Source organism: Siniperca chuatsi, linkage group LG2, assembly GCF_020085105.1.
Source record: "Siniperca chuatsi isolate FFG_IHB_CAS linkage group LG2, ASM2008510v1, whole genome shotgun sequence".
NCBI classification, from domain to species: domain Eukaryota; kingdom Metazoa; phylum Chordata; class Actinopteri; order Centrarchiformes; family Sinipercidae; genus Siniperca; species Siniperca chuatsi.
Genome location: NC_058043.1, coordinates 21,283,609 through 21,299,842, shown reverse-complemented (window position 1 = coordinate 21,299,842; position 16,234 = coordinate 21,283,609). Strand labels below are relative to the sequence as shown.

Genomic DNA, 16,234 nt, shown 5'->3' with positions numbered 1-16,234 from the left:
AGCTGCTTCAGTTTCAGGCTCCTGGTGTTGCTGGCTCACTGTCACACTGTCATGACTTACTGGACCACTTGAATAGAACAGAGCCATCGTTAATGTCATTAGTAAGTATTGAGCTTTTCTGCCCACGTTCAATTACCAAGCAATAGTATTTACTGTATGATATTCACAAAGTCATTTGAATACAAAGAAACATGGTATCTCCTCGAACCAATCACGTAGAATAACCAACTTCAGTTAAACATCAGCATCAAACATTGAATTTTAATACACATAAAAAAAAGGAACATTCCACAAGACATACAATCTGAGCATCAAAATATTTGTTTCCCCATACACTGCTTCATTGGTCAGTTAGCATACAGTTAATCATAGCCTACAGGAAGCAGTACACACTGATAGTAGCGCTTCAGTCCAGTCAGTTAAGCCGAAATGGATATGTGAGTAAAACAGAACAAATTGAAAATAAAAACATTAAATAGTTTTTTTTACTTGATGAATAATGATCAAAGCTGTAACAATTGATAATTCAAATTCACTCAATCACAACTGAGTCAACTTTTTTCACCTTATGTACACATCACTCCTTCATTTAACAAGTCAAGGCTTGGTTTAGACTCCCCTCTGGGTGGCGCTATTGTGCCGTGCACATGGTCCAAGTCCAGTCTTTTTACTTTGATCAAGTACAATGAAAGAAAACAAAATCAGTTTTTCTTTGTCTCTAATGCTGACAATTTGGAAACACAATTCCTCAATGTGAGCTGTTTTTTAGTTTATATTTACTGCATTTCACAACATTTTCTCTCTTGCTGCCAGGACAAAAGGCAGAGTGAAGGAGTTTAGTTTGGAGTGCAGCCTCTGGACCAGCCAGTGACTCCAGTTTCACTTTTTATTGGTAATTTCCTCACTTAGAAGAAGTTCTGCATCTCTGCAAGAAGACAAATTGAGGTTAAGGAGAAGGGAAATGAGAAAACTCGTGCTGACATCTGACTTTGCATGACAGCTGACTTATGCGTTACCTTTGTCAAGATCAATGATTTTAGGCTGAGTGTTCATGTGGACCTTCTCTTTCAGCAGGTTGTTCTTGTAGTCTAAAATCACACGGGAGAAAGTCAAAATACACACACACAGGAGGAAGTCAAAAGCCACTATCTATTTACACTCACCAAATCTTCTCTCCTCCCGGCTGCACACATTCACTTCAGCAACGTCCATCTCAAACTCTTCCGAGCTGCTGTGACTTCTACTGGACCTGTCGCAGTAAGAAAGAGACACCAGTATGTGTTTAAGGGTAAGACAGTGATGTGTGAGTGAATGTGTGTTTGTGTGTTCTCACTCACCTCATGGATGTCTGCGGATAAAACTCTGAAAACAAAAAAAATGAGATGAGATTCAGAAACATAAATTCGATGTATATCACCTATAGTCAGACTGAAGTATTGCAGGTCAGACCTTTGGTTCTACGTCTGCGTGTGATGAGGATGATGATGAGGATAATGAAGGCCAGGAGCAGGAAGGAGGTGAGAACATAGCCCAGCGGCAGGAGAAAGTGGTGTCTCTGGTCGGGCAGAATAACGTTGATGACTCGCGGTGATTCAGCCTTAGTGGTGTCTGAGTAGTACAGGGATCGCAACAGTCAGCATTTAGTGTTCCTCTGTTCTTCGTCTTTTCCCTCACAAACAGACCAATGTGTCATCATGAGGTTTACAAATGTAATAAACAAGAACTGGACCTTACATTTTACAGCCATTATACACCTCGTGAGAAACACAGAAACAGTCCAGAAAGTCCAATAATAGCTCTTACAGCATCTCTTCACTACCTTTGGGAGGCACATTCTGTGGCTTCGCAGATTTTCAATGCTTTAACTTAATAGTGTGAAACAACAACAAACAAAACTTCTCTCAAAAACCCCTTTCTCTCTCTCAACATCTCTCTCTCTCTCTCTCTCAAAACCTAACACGGCAGCGGCGGATGGCCGCCCACCATTAAGTCTGGTTCTGCTCAAGGTCTCTGCATCTAAAAAGGAAGTTTTTCCTTGCCACTGTCGCCAAGTGCTTGCTCATGGTGAGATTTGTTGGGTCTCTGTAAATAATATTATAAAGAGTACGGTCTAGAGCTGCTCTATAGGACAAGTGCAATGAGATAACTTCTGTTATGAATTGGCGCTAAATAAATAAAATAGCAGTGCTAAACCTGCTTTTGGCAATTTTTCATCTGGTGTACAGATTTACTTCTTTCTCCTATTTAACTTTATTTGTGGAGTGATGGCAATGTCGGTCAGTCCGTCCACAACTTTGGTCCACACTGAAATATCTCGACAACTATGACATGGATTGCCATGAAATTTGGTACAGATATTATAGAATGAATCCTACTGACTTTGGTGACAGTCTGACTTTTCATCTTACGCCACCAGCAGGCCAAAGTTTTCAATTATTCTGTGAAATATCTCCTCGGTGGATTGGCACAAACTTTGGTCTAGACATTCATGGTTCCCTGATGATAAATTTGTCAAATATTTAAATATATGACCAAATACCTGCAAAACCGATGACTGATTTCCATCAACCTCAGCTGAACTTTGTGTTAAGTGCTAATTAGCAAATGTTAGCATGCAAACACCCTAAACTGAGATAAAAACAGTGTTACCCTCTAAACATCAGCATGGTATACAGTAGTCATTGTGAACATGTTAGCATGCTCATGTTTAGCTCGTGCTAAATACAATACAATCAATGTATGAATGAGAGCAACTAAGTACAATAATATATCTGTTTTGCAATTATCAAAGCCCACTGTCACTTTGTGTCTTTCATTCCTTCATTTGTGGGGGCAATTTGTTTTGGACACTGAACAAAGTAAAGAACTTTTGAACTTCATATCTGCTCAAATTAATCTTGTCTTTGGGCATTTGGTGCTTTGTGTTTAATGTGTGTTTGAAGTGGCAGACTACATCTAATGCTAGGAGACTAACATATGAGCTAACACGCGAGGATTTCTCTCCAAGCCCAACAAAATGAAACTGTAAAAAAAGAAAAATGCTGAGCACATTTTCAGAGCAGTGAGAAATAATTAGCCGGATGGCATTAGGTGATATGTGCGGTTCTGCGGAGTGTTGAAAAGCAGAGGGGGAGGGAAAGCCTGGTTTCATTTAGCTTCATTAAAAAAAGTGCAAGGCAAGAAGCAGCTGTGGACCTCAGACTCAAAATATTTGAGCCAAAATGAGATCCAGACAGAAAGTCATGCTGTGATTTACTTTTCCTGGCAGTAAAACACAGCAGAGTGAGGAGAGGAAGAGGAGTGAAGGAAGGACAGAGTGGGGTGGAACAGAGGAGGAGAGCCAAGGGAGAGGAAGGGGACGGTGAGATGTTTCTCCAGAGACTTGCCTCGCAAAATGAAGCAAGATAAGACCTCGCCCAGTGATCCCAAACACAAACAAAACCAGCGCATACACAGCTGCTTGTCTGCAGTATACATGAAAACAACATGTTCATTTACATTACAAATTCTCTGATCCTATTATTTAGTTTCAAGCCATTTTCTCCTAACTCGTGCCCAGATGGGAGCATATGTGTTTAGACTGGCTGCCCCCGTTCTCCCCCTGTCCAAACTGCACTGAGAAATAACTCTGAAGGGAGGGAGGGAGGGGTGATCTACAGCTATTCTTCCCTATTTCATCAACAGACTCCTCGTCCCCATCCTTCCTTCTCTCTTTGTCTATCTCCCTCCCTCCTGTTCTTGTCCATAAACTATACCGTAAAGAGTTCTCTTTCTTTACAAGGAAAGGCAAAAAGAAAGTGAGAAAAGTGATGGAAAAGAGCGAGTGAAAGGAACGTGTTAAAAAAGAAACAAACCTGAGCATGTGGGATCCTCAAAGGTGGAAAAAAAACAGAAAGAAGGCAGGACAGAGGGAAGATGAAGGTGGTGTGAAGAAAGAGTGAAACTCCTGCAGAATGTCAGCAGAGAGCCAAAATCAACAGGGCAGCAGACAGTCAGCGAGGGCAAAACAAGAGTAGATAAGAAGACTAAATACTGCAGTGGGCTGCTAATGTCTGAGAGCACAGGCCAAGAAACTGTGCAATCTCCCTCCTGCGCTGGAGATAAATCAGTTATGCTTCTTGTTTCTAACCAGTAAAATTCCCATAGTGCAATCCTACTGTATTATTACAGCTCGGGGAGTGAAGGATTAATTGTGTGGGCAGAGCTGGACTTCAGTCCAAAGACTGTATCCGAGAGATTCCACTGAAATGAGATTGGACTTGGCACGCTCTTTCTCACACACACACACACACACACACACACACACACACACACACACACACACACACAGACGGACTCGGCCACAGGCATTTCTTATTTCTAAACCTCTCTCAATGATTTTCCCACATTGATACATCTGCCATTATCGGCTTTGCTTCAGTTACCTACTGGAAACACAGACACATGCACCAGAAACTTTCTCATTCTCCAAGAATTTGAGGTAGGCAGCTGACATGCCAACATGCCAATCTTCTCTTCTATCTGCTCCCCCTCTCTTCTTCTCTGTTTTCTTTTCCTCTTTTTCCAATATGCACTCAGAGAAAGACTTTTTTTAGGCAGGTCAAAGCACTGAGAAATGTGAACCAAACCAATTGAGAGAGGAGAAACGGAGAGGAAGAAGCAGAAAAGAAAATGGATGATATATTAAAGACAAAAATAGACCCCTGCAACATATACAATTACACACACACCAAAAGTCTGTTGAGTGGTGCCATAATGATGAAATGGTGGAGAGCGGCGGGTTGAGAGGAAGGTGAAAGGCGATGAGGGTGCGGTTTGGAGGACGGGGTTGTGAGGGAGTGTGCGTGGTTGCAGAGGTCTGGCGTCAGATGAGCTGACAGTGCAAGAAAAAAATCTCTCATGAAAACTTCAGAAATAAGCCCCCCCCCCAGCTCCTCTCTTCTTTCTCTGCTGTTAGGAGGAAGAGTGAAGGAAAGAACAGATGTGTCTGTGGAGTTTTCTCCTAATTGTACACATGATAGTTCAAATCCACTAAGTCATAAAACATCCTCTCTGCTAAGGCACTCACACGGACCTATAATTAGAGCAGGAAGAGAAATATGTATTTGTATATTTGTGTGTGTGTGTGTGTGTGTGTGTTACCTTTGTCTTCACTGGGCAGTGCTTTGGCTGGCAGGGTGGTCTGAATCACCGGTGGCTCCACTGTGACCTGAAACTGTCTTCTCTCATGTAGACCGCAGTAGTGATGGTGGAGGTGGCAGGAATACATCCCCTTGTCTGTGGGCTGTGTGTTGAATGCAGGCAGTCAAACACACACACATACATGATACTTACTGTATGAGCCTTCAGATGAAACGCTCCGTGATCCAAATGTAACCAACAGCAACGAAAAAAGGAGCTGGAGTTCAAAAACGCTGTAATGAATTGATTTGATTTGTGCACGCTAACACAAGACAGCAACTAAATCCAAGTTATTAAAGGTTTCTGGTGCTGTTAAAGAGCTGTAATTTAACCCTTTAACACCCAACCCTTTTGAAGGTGGTCTGCCTAAATTAAAATAAACTGACTATTTTTTGACAGTTTGATGGTTATTCTTATGATAAATGTGTACATAAAGTTTTCAGCTTTGAAGGCAGGGTAAACGGCATATTTTTAGGGTTTTAGTTGTACACTCTACTCTGCTGTGCATTGTTCCACGTATATTTTTACAACAGGATATTCTTTAACAAGACTGAGTCACGCTATTAGCTCTGTGAGCCTGTACTGTACTTAGGCACAGAGGTGTTGAGAGCTAAATGCTAAAGTCAACATGCTAACATGCTCACAGTGACAATGCTAAAGTGCGGCTGTGCTGCAGGCATACTGTTTACTATGCTCACCATCTTGGTTTAGCCTGTTAGCATGCTTACATTTGCTAATTAACTAACTTCAAACTTTTGATGTAGCACAAAACTTTTTTCTATAAAAACGTGAAATTATCTATTGCTGTCTTGCCAGGAAAATAGATTTTGTGTTATGTTAGAACTAATTAATTCTACTTTTACATTTTTAAACATAAAACAAGATCAAAATCGGTCTGACAGTCAGCTGAGTGTTGCCTGTAGCTGACTGGCCCACTTTTATCCAAAGTACACGGGGGCACACATTTAGAGTACGGGTGACCCCAGTCGGAAGTGTACCTCTTGCCATAGCAGTATATTTTTTACTATGTGTACTAAAACGATCAGGCTCCTGTGGTGTTTTCTGTTAAGTTACTCTCCTTTTACACACACACACACACACACACACACACACACACACATACCTGCAGATCAGATATGGCAAGTGAGAAGTCTCCCTCTGAGAAGGCTTGGTTGCTGATGTTCATCTTCCTCTGGAGGAACAGCGGTCCGTAGCTACGCTGCTCCCCAGAGGCGTACAGATCCACCAGCCGGTCAGCGCGGTCATGGAGGACTCCTGGGGACTGACGGTCCCAGTGAACCACCTGGAAGCCACCAAGGTCAGGAAGGAGTTACATTTTGCAGTCAATGTCATGTAAATTAAAAGTAAACCTAGACTGAGGTTGATTGGCTGAAGAAAACCTACAAACAAGCTCATGCACTCCACACACCTGCTGGTCCTCCTCCTCTTCGCTCCAGTCGGTCCACACGTTACGTCGGTTGATGCACGGCAGCACCACCGTACTGCCGAGCAGCACCACATACACCGCCTTTTGTCCATCCCAGAAGCGCTGTTCTTTACGACCTTTATGGTCAAAAAAGACAAACCGAGTCAGCTTTAAAGTTGCTATGTGTTGAAGATGCTGATGGTTGGTACAGTGTGATACATACGTGATTTAGTGACGTTGAGCTGTACTCTGACTGTCTCGTACAGGTGGCAGTATAGATGGTGGAGGTTACAAGAGTACAGACCTCTGTCATTCATCGTCACATCTGTCATCACATGCAGAAACACAAAAAATGCCTATTCACTTAAAAGACTGTGCCAGCATGATTTATACCTCATAAACTACAACAAAGCGTTGTAGTTTATGAGGTATAAATCATGTACACGCTGGCAAATCATGTACAGTTCACATTACTTCCAACCATTTTCCAAAGCATGCCATGCATTTTTAGATTGATATCCTGTATGTTGGGCAGCGGTGGGTTTCCATTCATTTCACGTTGGTATGAAAATCTGTTTGCAGAAACTTAAAACTTTTGAGGTGGCTGGGTAAAACATGACAGTGAACACTATTTCACCTTTATCAGTTTATTTGTCACAATGATATCATCATACTTGCCAAAGCCCTTCTGACTGGTCCAGTCAGGTGTTTGTGATGCTCTGACAGCTCTGTCAGAATGTCTTTTTTTTTAAGGTCAGCAACAGGCAAGCACAGATGTTAAGAAAAGAATCATCTAGATTCTTGAATCAAAACCCTTGCTGCGTTGGAGTCAACTCTCAGTGGTGTTGTTGTGTGAATGTTGGAGTTTCCAACAAGCACTTGAATGCACCAAGACGAAACAGCAGGTTTTCCCACATGTTTTATGACAGAGGTGGGCCACCTCGCCTGAAACAAACACCACCTCTGCTAACCACGTAAACTTTAACACACTTTTATGAAATAAAAGATGACTATTGTGTAGGCTGTCTAACATGAGATGAGATGCATTAAGATCTGGTTTACCACATCTGCTTTAACATTTCCTTGGGGAGGCCCTTAACTGACCTTCTTTTCAGCTGTATTACTGTGGCGATAATGCAACTTCAACAAACAAATAAATGGTTTATAAAATAAATAAATGGCAATTTTAAGCTAATTTTTTCTACATTTTGACCATTTCACCAACAGCGACAGGCATGAAAGTCAAAGACAGTGAGTGTGACCTTTGATGACCAGGGAGAAGTTTCCCTCCCTGAAGGCTGTGGGGCTGAGGCCGACCCTGCCCAGGTTGTAGGAGTTGTAGATCCTCTGGTCCCCCACAGAGAACATGTCCAGCACCCTCTCCATGGCATAGTCTGGACGGGCCCGGTACAGGTCCCAGTGGACCACCCTCTGTCTGTCCCTCACCCTGTCCCTGGTCCACACCATGCGTCCGCTCACACACTGCAGCACCACCCTTGACCCGGCAGGGGCGCTCACATTATAACCTGCCACCACCACACTGCTGCTGCTGCTGTCAGACTGACCTGACACTGAAGGACAGAGAAGGTGTAGAGTTCACACAGTGAGACATTCAGTATTTTTTTTAAACTAAATTCCTGAATAGAAATGCATAGATATGAATCACAACTGCACATGTATACACACCCACACCCACACACACAGACACAAACAAAGAGAAACATACCTGCAGTGAAGAGGCAGGCCGCAGGGACTGTAATAGAAACAGCAGGAAAAGTGAACAGGATAATCACTTAAACAGACCCTGTCAGACTGCCACTACATGTTGTGTTGAAAAGTATAACTTCTGTTGGAAGGAAGGCTCTCTAAAGTCAGATTAAACTACAACAGAAGTTGGTTCATTTAATAAATCAATACAGCAGCAATTGAGACCAACAACAGACAATTTACTGCAGCTGTTTTAAAAAAAGCCTAATTGAAAACAATAGTGGAAAGTCTACTCTTTGACTAATATCCCTAATGTGCAGTTAAGCAAATGACTGTCTTTCACTGTCTTCATGCTTTGGACACTGACTCAGTGAAGCTCATCTGAAGCTCATCACACAGACACATTGTCTGTGTGAGTGTGAAGCATGAGGTGTACAGGTGGAAAGCATTGAGGCTGGCTTTAATATTAATCTCTACATGTCAGCAAATTAACTGACATGTTTTCTAACACTTTAAATAAGCTTAGTAATTTTAAAGTCTTAACATATGAAGCTGAATCTGTTCGAAGAAAAAGAGAAAATTCTATACATTTTAGTCTGAATTATCAGAGTACTGGTGCAGATTTTGGCCTTAATAGGCTACTTAAAAAAGAATGATGTTAAGGTATGCATTCTCTGCACACACCTGAGATATATATGTAAAACAATGCTGCACTAGCCTACTTACTGTGGATCAAGAGAAGAGCCTGAAAAATGATGTCCTCCCTCTTCATCTTCATGTTGACAACTGTAATGGTACGCAGACTTGTCAAGGCTGTATGTAAATCCGTATCAGCAGCAGGACTTGATTTGGTCAGACTTCAGAGTTTGAAGAAGTTACAGGCAGCGCAACGTTAGGGCTTCAACACAGAACCAAAACAGGACCGAACTGAACTGATCCCACCCGGGAAATGAAACCCGACACCACCGGCCTGCATGTAGGGTACATCCCCTCTCCTCACAAAAACTCATATCTTAATTTATAACAGTACCAGTGGTGGAAGAAGTGTTCAGATCCTTTACTTATGTAGAAGTACTAACACCACACTGTGAAAATGCTCCACTGAAAGTAAAATTTCTGCATTCAAAACCTTACTTACTCACTAGTATGAAAAGTAAAAGTACTAATTCTGCAGAAGAAAAATTGTCCCTGTCAGATGTGTCTGGATCAATATCACTGCTGCATTCATGTGTATGTTGCACTGTACTGCTATAGATGTTTAAGGCTGAGCTCATTTTAACTACTTTATATAGTGTTGGGTCGTTTAATCTACAGCAAAGCATCGTATTCTATAAGATCATCATGTGTTTGTAGCGTCGCTGTCCTGTGAGAACCACGTATATCTAAAAAGTCAACTTTTCATGAGCTCAGAAAAACAAAACAGCCCCGTTTTCAGTTTGGTGACGATGCATTTTTCAGCTAATCCAAGTAAAAAAAAAAGTTTAATTAACCAGAGAAGTAGGAGAAATTTCTCAACCCATAAAGGAACACGTCGTCCTTCACCAGAAACATTCAAATTCAAAATCCCAAAATTTGGAGATACGTGGTTTTCACTTGACAGGAAGGGTGTGAAAAATGTAGTTGAGTAAAAAGTACAATATTTGCCTCTGAGGTTTAGTGGAGTAGAAGTATAAAGTTGCATAAAACGTAAAGCACACGTGCGTCGAATTTGTACATTTGCTTGAGTAAATGTCCCGAGTTACATTCAACCACTGAACAGTACATCTCAAGAGAGTACAAGCTGTGAATACTTCCAGTGTTGTAGGGTACATTTCTTTATTTCTGATTGAATTCTCTCCCTTTCCTTTGGTTCTGACATAGGGAATAAACCCATCAAACAAAATTAGGTTTGATGAATCTGAATTATGAACAGTGACAGGCCAGTGTCAGAAGGATTACTGTATTATACTGTTTGTTCTCTTATACTTCTACTTCACTGCATTTCAAAAGGCAAATACTACACTTTATTTGCATGATAGATATGTTTACTGGTTAGTTTTCAGATTAAAACCCTATATGATAATCTTATATGCATTGTCATAGATTACTCTATCCAATATTTGATATAAAATAATACAACTGGCTCCACCTTGAGCAACCAGACCATTAAGATGCTGCTGCATTAGGTCATCAATAATAATAGCGATGATAATAATAATGATAATAGCAATAGCAATTGATTTACATTGCACAGTTCATGAGTCATTTTCAAAGTGCTTAACAAACATCTAAACTTTAAAAGTAAGTGAAAACAAACTTTAAAAGACTGAATAAAAGAAAATATGTACAAATATGAAATAATCTTGTCTTGTCATTCTTTTACTTTGGATACTTTACTGATAGTACTTCTGTACTTTTAAGTAACTCAAGATCTGAATGCAGGACCTTTAAAAGATATTTTGTAAATTGGAGTATTAAAGTATCTGAATACTTTCTCCACCACTGCATGATGTAATAATATTTATAGAACAGAGCAAAAGGGATCATATCAATCTTTTGGTCAGGAAACCTACACAAGTCAATAATTTGTCCTTAATCAACATCAGTTTTGAAGTTTAATTTCATAAATGAACCATCAACACGTGTAACCTCTCCACATATAAGCCATTTTAAAGTGCACCATTTTAGCTTACATTGACTGCATGTTGCAGTATTCAGCGCATAGATCCAGCAAAGGAGCCTGTAGCCACAGGTCTCATAATTCAGCTCCAAGACGACCCTCAGTGGCCGATTTCCTGCTATGACATGCAGAACTACTGGCTGGTCATCAAAGCTCTACTGCATGGTCTGTTTCTGCACCCTGTCCTTGTATTTACATTATCAAGAAGGTTGACAGTAGCAAGAGCAGGAGAAGGTCCTGAAGATGTCAACCTGGACTTATCCGTCTGTGTCTGATGGACGTCGGACACGTATTTCTTTATATTATGCGTTGCTGTCTCAATGCTCCCTCAGCTCAAAAGCTAGTTCCCATACCGGGAGTCGAACCCGGGCCGCCTGGGTGAAAACCAGGAATCCTAACCGCTAGACCATATGGGACACCTACACCTCAAACAGGTGATAGGATTATGCTGTGTATAAACTGACTAAACGTTATAGGAAGCCATATAACCATCCCAATTGTGACTGCATTATGGGACTGTGAATTCCCTTTTTTGATTTTCCTTTCTCACTGTTCTCATTTGACTTGCATGATTGGGATCTTAATCTAGACTAATTCACATGAAATAGTAATTCAAGAGACACAAAATTCGTGTTCTTTTATTGTAGGCCTTATCACAATAACCTGCCCTATTATGTAAAAATGTTAATTGATCACAATTTTATTTCATATCAGTATCAAGTTATTTTATAGCAGACAGTATAACATCTCAAACTGATATTTAAAATATAGTCACTATGTTGTGGTACCATGGAGGCTCAGGGACAGCTCTGCACACGCGGAACCTTCGTTTCCCATTTGTTGACAACCGGCGCGTTTAGATGTTACACCCCAGACGCTTCCCCTGAAACAAGCGAACTCATTCAAGGGTTTGTGGCTGGAGGTAAATGAGTATAACAAGTGCATTTTTTTTAGAAGAATGTCACAGAATTGTTCATATATGTTATCGTGAATATTATTATAATGTCGGAATATTGATGTTAGACTCCTATGAGCAGTTTCCTCACAGTTGTTTCAGTGATTAGCCGCGTCAGTTAGCTAGCATGCTCGCTCGGTATCGCAGCTAACCCTAGCTAGCTAATCACCCGGTGTCACGACAAACTCGAAGCAAAGAATCGTCCTCACTTTTTTTATAATTGCTTTAGCCCATTTTTATAATCCAGGAGTCTTGCATAAACCAATCTTGTTTTTTTTTTTGCAGGTCCTGTATTAAACGTTAAAAGATGTTTTTGACAAGATCGGAATATGACAGGTAAGTGCAACACAAACTGCTTTGTCACTTATTGACGCTTCTCGGTGGGAATGAGCAAACTTAAGAGAGCACAGTTATGTTAAGACGTGGTCTATACAGGCAGTTTTTAATTTTGACTACTGCAGGAAATCTAGAAGCACTCTTGTTTCCAATTCTTGTTGTGACTTTGTAGCTGTTGCAGGTAGTTAGCTAGCAGCAAGTCACTTCGCAACAAGTTAGTTTGCTTTCACTTTCGGTATCATTTTTTAAAAACCTTTATTTAACCAGGACAACCTAATTGAGATTAAAATGTGTTGTTCAAGAGTGTTCTACTCAAGATAGGCCGTTAAAAGTGTGCTTTTTAAAAAAAACACTCACAAATAAACGCAAACCCAACATAATACCAAATACATGTATTTGTTGGCAGCACAAATTGTTTTCCAGCTATGTTGAATTGATAACCATTATTAATAATTATCATTATTCACATCTGTTTTCTAGAGGTGTGAACACATTCTCTCCTGAAGGAAGATTGTTCCAGGTTGAATATGCCATAGAGGCTATAAAAGTGAGTATTACATGCTGAATCACTTCAGTTGACTGGTAGTCTCCTTCCTTCTGTGTGATATTGTATGCTAAACTTGAAAACAAGCATCCACCTCGAAGCTCATACGTTTTCTTTGGTCCGGCCTTGCTTTCCCAGTTGGGCTCCACAGCCATTGGTATCCAGACGACAGAGGGGGTGTGTCTGGCTGTGGAGAAGAGGATCACCTCTCCACTGATGGAGCCCAACAGCATTGAAAAGATCGTGGAAATTGACAGTCACATCGGTAAGTGAAAAGACAAACTGAATGTCACAGATTTACTGAACCTCAAATTTGGATGCCGACTGATGACGAGCGCTTGAATATATATAGTTAACTTGAGAATGTCATTTGCTGACCGCAGTGATCATAAAGTAGATAATCAGTCAGATTGGGTAAACAATCAGTTGTTCAATTAAACCGTATTTGTATGGCATGTTTTGTACATTAAAAATACAACGCATGTTACACTGAGGGAAAGAATGGGTGAAAAGTAAAACATTTAAATGCCCAAAAATAAAGGAACAGATAGGGATTTTTAAAAGATAAAAGCAACAAAATGCTAATTAGTAATTAAGTAATGATGAAAAGTAGAAATAAAATGGAGAACAAGATGTACTAGCAATGCTTATATATAAGAAAAGTACGCCTCACCTTTGTCATGTTGTTTAATTTATAGGATGCTGTTTCAGTCATATCTCTTTCATGGTTTGATCAGGGGCAATGATTATATGTTCCCTCAGATAACATGGAATGACATTACATTTCTCCCAGTTTGACCGTGCTGATTGTTGCTACAGCATGTGCAGGACCTGCAGTTTCATCATTTTCTTTCTTTCTAACTCAAAGGTTGCGCCATGAGTGGCTTGATAGCTGATGCCAAGACTCTAATTGACAAAGCAAGAGTGGAAACACAGGTATGAATGCTGAGCACACTGTAATATAAGCGGACCTTGTGTTTTACCTACGATTAACCTGCATATATTCCTCCTCAGAACCACTGGTTCACTTACAATGAGACAATGACAGTGGAGAGTGTGACTCAGGCTGTGTCCAACCTGGCGCTGCAGTTTGGAGAGGAGGACGCTGATCCCGGTGCTATGGTCAGTCACTTAGCTCATCTCCATGCTGAAATACTCATCTATTCAAACCTTAAGCCAATGGAATTAATTTTTTCAAAGGCGTAAAGTTTAATGGTGTTCGAGTACACTAGCGTTAAGCTGTATTCTTCTCTCTCTGCTCTGTTCCTCTGTGCTGTCCTCTATACAGAGTCGACCATTTGGCGTAGCACTTCTGTTTGGGGGGGTTGATGAAAAAGGACCCCAGCTGTACGTAGAGATTACTATTTGTGCACCTCACATACCTGAATTTTTAAACAGAAGCACTTTTAATTGTGACTTCACAGAAACTCAAGTGTTATTTGTTTGTGAATGCAGGTACCACATGGACCCATCAGGAACCTTTGTGCGGTGTGATGCTCGGGCCATTGGCTCAGCGTCTGAGGGAGCACAGAGCTCTCTACAAGAGGTCTACCACAAGGTACCGACCACAGCATATTTACATTTAACAGGAACATTAACTAAGCAAACTGTGATGTTTGTAAGCTACTGTCTTGTGCGTGAGTTGGTAAATCATTTTTCAAAGATTTAATGAAATGAAAACATTTTGAATTTTCTCAACTCATGTCTAAAGTAAAGGAAAGACATGCAAATCACCAGGATTGAGGAGTTGTATGTTTTCTCTTTGTCCCTCTCTCCCTGGGTAACGGACAGTCCATGACATTAAAAGACGCCATCAAGTCGTCTCTCACCATTCTGAAGCAGGTGATGGAGGAGAAGCTCAACGCCACCAACATTGAGGTTCGTTCTTCATTTCTCAGCCAGTTTCTGAATACTTGATTTTAGAAAATGTCTAGTTGAAACCACTTCAGTACAAATGTCCAGTGCAAACCACATCAGCTGTGTTATTTTGACTTTTGTTTGAGGAAAAAAACACTTACCCACAGCAGTTTTAAGTTTGCACAGGACTGCCAGAGTTTAAAAGTTTCATGTGGGCTTTCTTAATCTGTCTCTTATGTAGCTGGCAACGGTAGAGCCCGGGAAGACCTTCCACATGTATTCCAAAGAGGAGCTGGAGGATGTAATCAAGGACATCTAGAGCAGAAAAGACTTGACAGTCTTAGTTTGAGTTCTGGGCAGGAGAGGACGTGGAAGTACACCTGGGCTGAATGTCACAACACAACCACAACTTTCCATCAGCACATTCTCCTTGCTGCATTCAGAATGTTTTGAATTGCATAAGAGGTTTCTATTTGTAATGTGCTAATTTTTACTTCTTGTCTCTCAGTATCCGTACAACTCTGTACAGGGGTCTGACCAGCGCTTACAACTGAGCGGCAGGAAAACAGTAGGGGTGGGGGTGGGGGTATTTTTTTGTTACGAATCAGTACTGCAATTAAACTTGTATTCAGAAAGTGGCCTGTCTCTTTGCAATTCTTGTGTTCTTGTTGTTTTGAGTATGATGGCTAAAAGCTGGGGACTTATACTAGACTAAGTATGTACTTAATAAACACTTATGCATCACATCACATTATGGAGTGATTCTCATTGTTAAAAAGAATGCTTGCTTTTAACAGTGTGGTCTGAAAGTCTGTTGACTACCAAAAAAGATTTTTGTTTAAGTATTTATCAGAGACATTGTAGGGGTTTAAGCTGCTGACCATGTAATTGCAAAGTAATTACTGCAGGTCACCCCCCCCATCTTTTTCTCCCCGTTTCATGTCAAAAATGGCCCCCACTAAAATTTAAAAAGTATTTCCATTTAGTTTGCCTTTATCACAGCTGGCTCTCCGGTTTCAGTTGCAAGCTACTATTTTATTACAACGATCAGTTGATAAAATAAAAGTTTGTTCAGTTTACTCTCCTTTGTATCTTTCACTTGCTTAACTCAACTTGTTTTTGTTCTTTGCACACATTTAATTACACACATGGGCACACATTAATAATTTGTCTATTTCCCCTGCAAAATTTCCTGTTTTCTTATTAGAGATAGAAGAGTAAAATAAATACATTTTAATGTAACAAACCAACTGATTGGAGGTTAAAATTATAAAGATGTATATTTCTCTTTACATTCCGTTTTTGATTGTTTAACAATATTATTTATGATCTTAGAGGCAAACAGTTATATTTCTGTCTTGTCTGACAAACCTTTTACTGCCTTTTGTCAGTTTCAGGGCTCCTCAATCAGCTAAAATAATGACTAAAATGCCATAAGATATGTCAGAGCTCTTTAAAAATAAAAACTAAACTAATCCTATTGTGGGAAAAAGCCTATCCTCCAGACTGTTACTTCTGTTTCATGGAATCATTAACAAATTCAAAGAATATAATTGTCCAGTAAAAAAG

The 16,234-nt window shown here is 40.4% G+C and overlaps 2 protein-coding genes and 1 non-coding gene across 4 annotated transcripts; 1 reads left to right on the top strand and 2 right to left on the bottom strand.

Moving 5' to 3' along the window:
• Positions 1-241: 241 nt before the first annotated feature.
• LOC122868001 (matrix remodeling-associated protein 8-like) lies at positions 242-9,326 on the bottom strand. Of its 2 annotated transcripts, XM_044179503.1 has the most exons (12): positions 9,041-9,282; positions 8,334-8,360; positions 7,870-8,178; positions 6,831-6,932; positions 6,611-6,744; positions 6,305-6,484; positions 5,143-5,284; positions 1,450-1,608; positions 1,338-1,362; positions 1,164-1,249; positions 1,017-1,088; positions 242-925 (listed from the first exon to the last, which is right to left on the bottom strand). In XM_044179503.1, the coding sequence occupies exons 1-12, from the start codon at positions 9,090-9,092 to the stop codon at positions 906-908; spliced, it is 1,308 nt and encodes a 435-aa protein (XP_044035438.1). In that variant the 5' UTR covers positions 9,093-9,282; the 3' UTR covers positions 242-905. The 2 variants fall into 2 exon arrangements, with proteins under 2 accessions (XP_044035438.1, XP_044035446.1); XM_044179511.1 differs by lacking the exons at positions 242-925; positions 1,017-1,088; positions 1,164-1,249; positions 1,338-1,362; positions 1,450-1,608 and adding an exon at positions 2,065-4,873 and having other exon boundaries at positions 9,041-9,326.
• Positions 9,327-11,317: 1,991 nt separating this feature from the next.
• Positions 11,318-11,389, bottom strand: trnae-uuc. The gene has a single exon. It is a non-coding gene; the product is annotated as a tRNA-Glu (tRNA).
• A 394-nt stretch (positions 11,390-11,783) lies between these two features.
• Positions 11,784-15,303, top strand: psma5 (proteasome 20S subunit alpha 5). The gene is made up of 10 exons (XM_044179473.1): positions 11,784-11,895; positions 12,214-12,264; positions 12,745-12,811; positions 12,947-13,073; positions 13,677-13,744; positions 13,823-13,930; positions 14,097-14,155; positions 14,264-14,366; positions 14,600-14,686; positions 14,907-15,303. Exons 2-10 carry the CDS (start codon positions 12,236-12,238, stop codon positions 14,982-14,984), a joined length of 726 nt encoding a protein of 241 aa, XP_044035408.1. The 5' UTR covers positions 11,784-11,895; positions 12,214-12,235; the 3' UTR covers positions 14,985-15,303.
• The last annotated feature ends 931 nt before the right edge of the window (positions 15,304-16,234 follow it).

What these genes read in the sequence shown, in the direction of transcription:
- LOC122868001 (XM_044179503.1), bottom strand. Translation starts at nt 9,092, where the DNA reads ATGAAGATGAAGAGGGAGGACATCATTTTTCAGGCTCTTCTCTTGATC. An exon ending in GCTCAACGTCACTAAATCAC is followed by an intron (nt 6,745 to 6,830) that starts GTATGTATCACA and finishes TTGACCATAAAG; the next exon opens with GTCGTAAAGAACAGCGCTTC. An exon ending in CCGGGAGGAGAGAAGATTTG is followed by an intron (nt 1,089 to 1,163) that starts GTGAGTGTAAAT and finishes GTGTGATTTTAG; the next exon opens with ACTACAAGAACAACCTGCTG.
- psma5 (XM_044179473.1), top strand. Translation starts at nt 12,236, where the DNA reads ATGTTTTTGACAAGATCGGAATATGACAG. An exon ending in GATGAAAAAGGACCCCAGCT is followed by an intron (nt 14,156 to 14,263) that starts GTACGTAGAGAT and finishes TTGTGAATGCAG; the next exon opens with GTACCACATGGACCCATCAG. An exon ending in TCAACGCCACCAACATTGAG is followed by an intron (nt 14,687 to 14,906) that starts GTTCGTTCTTCA and finishes TCTCTTATGTAG; the next exon opens with CTGGCAACGGTAGAGCCCGG.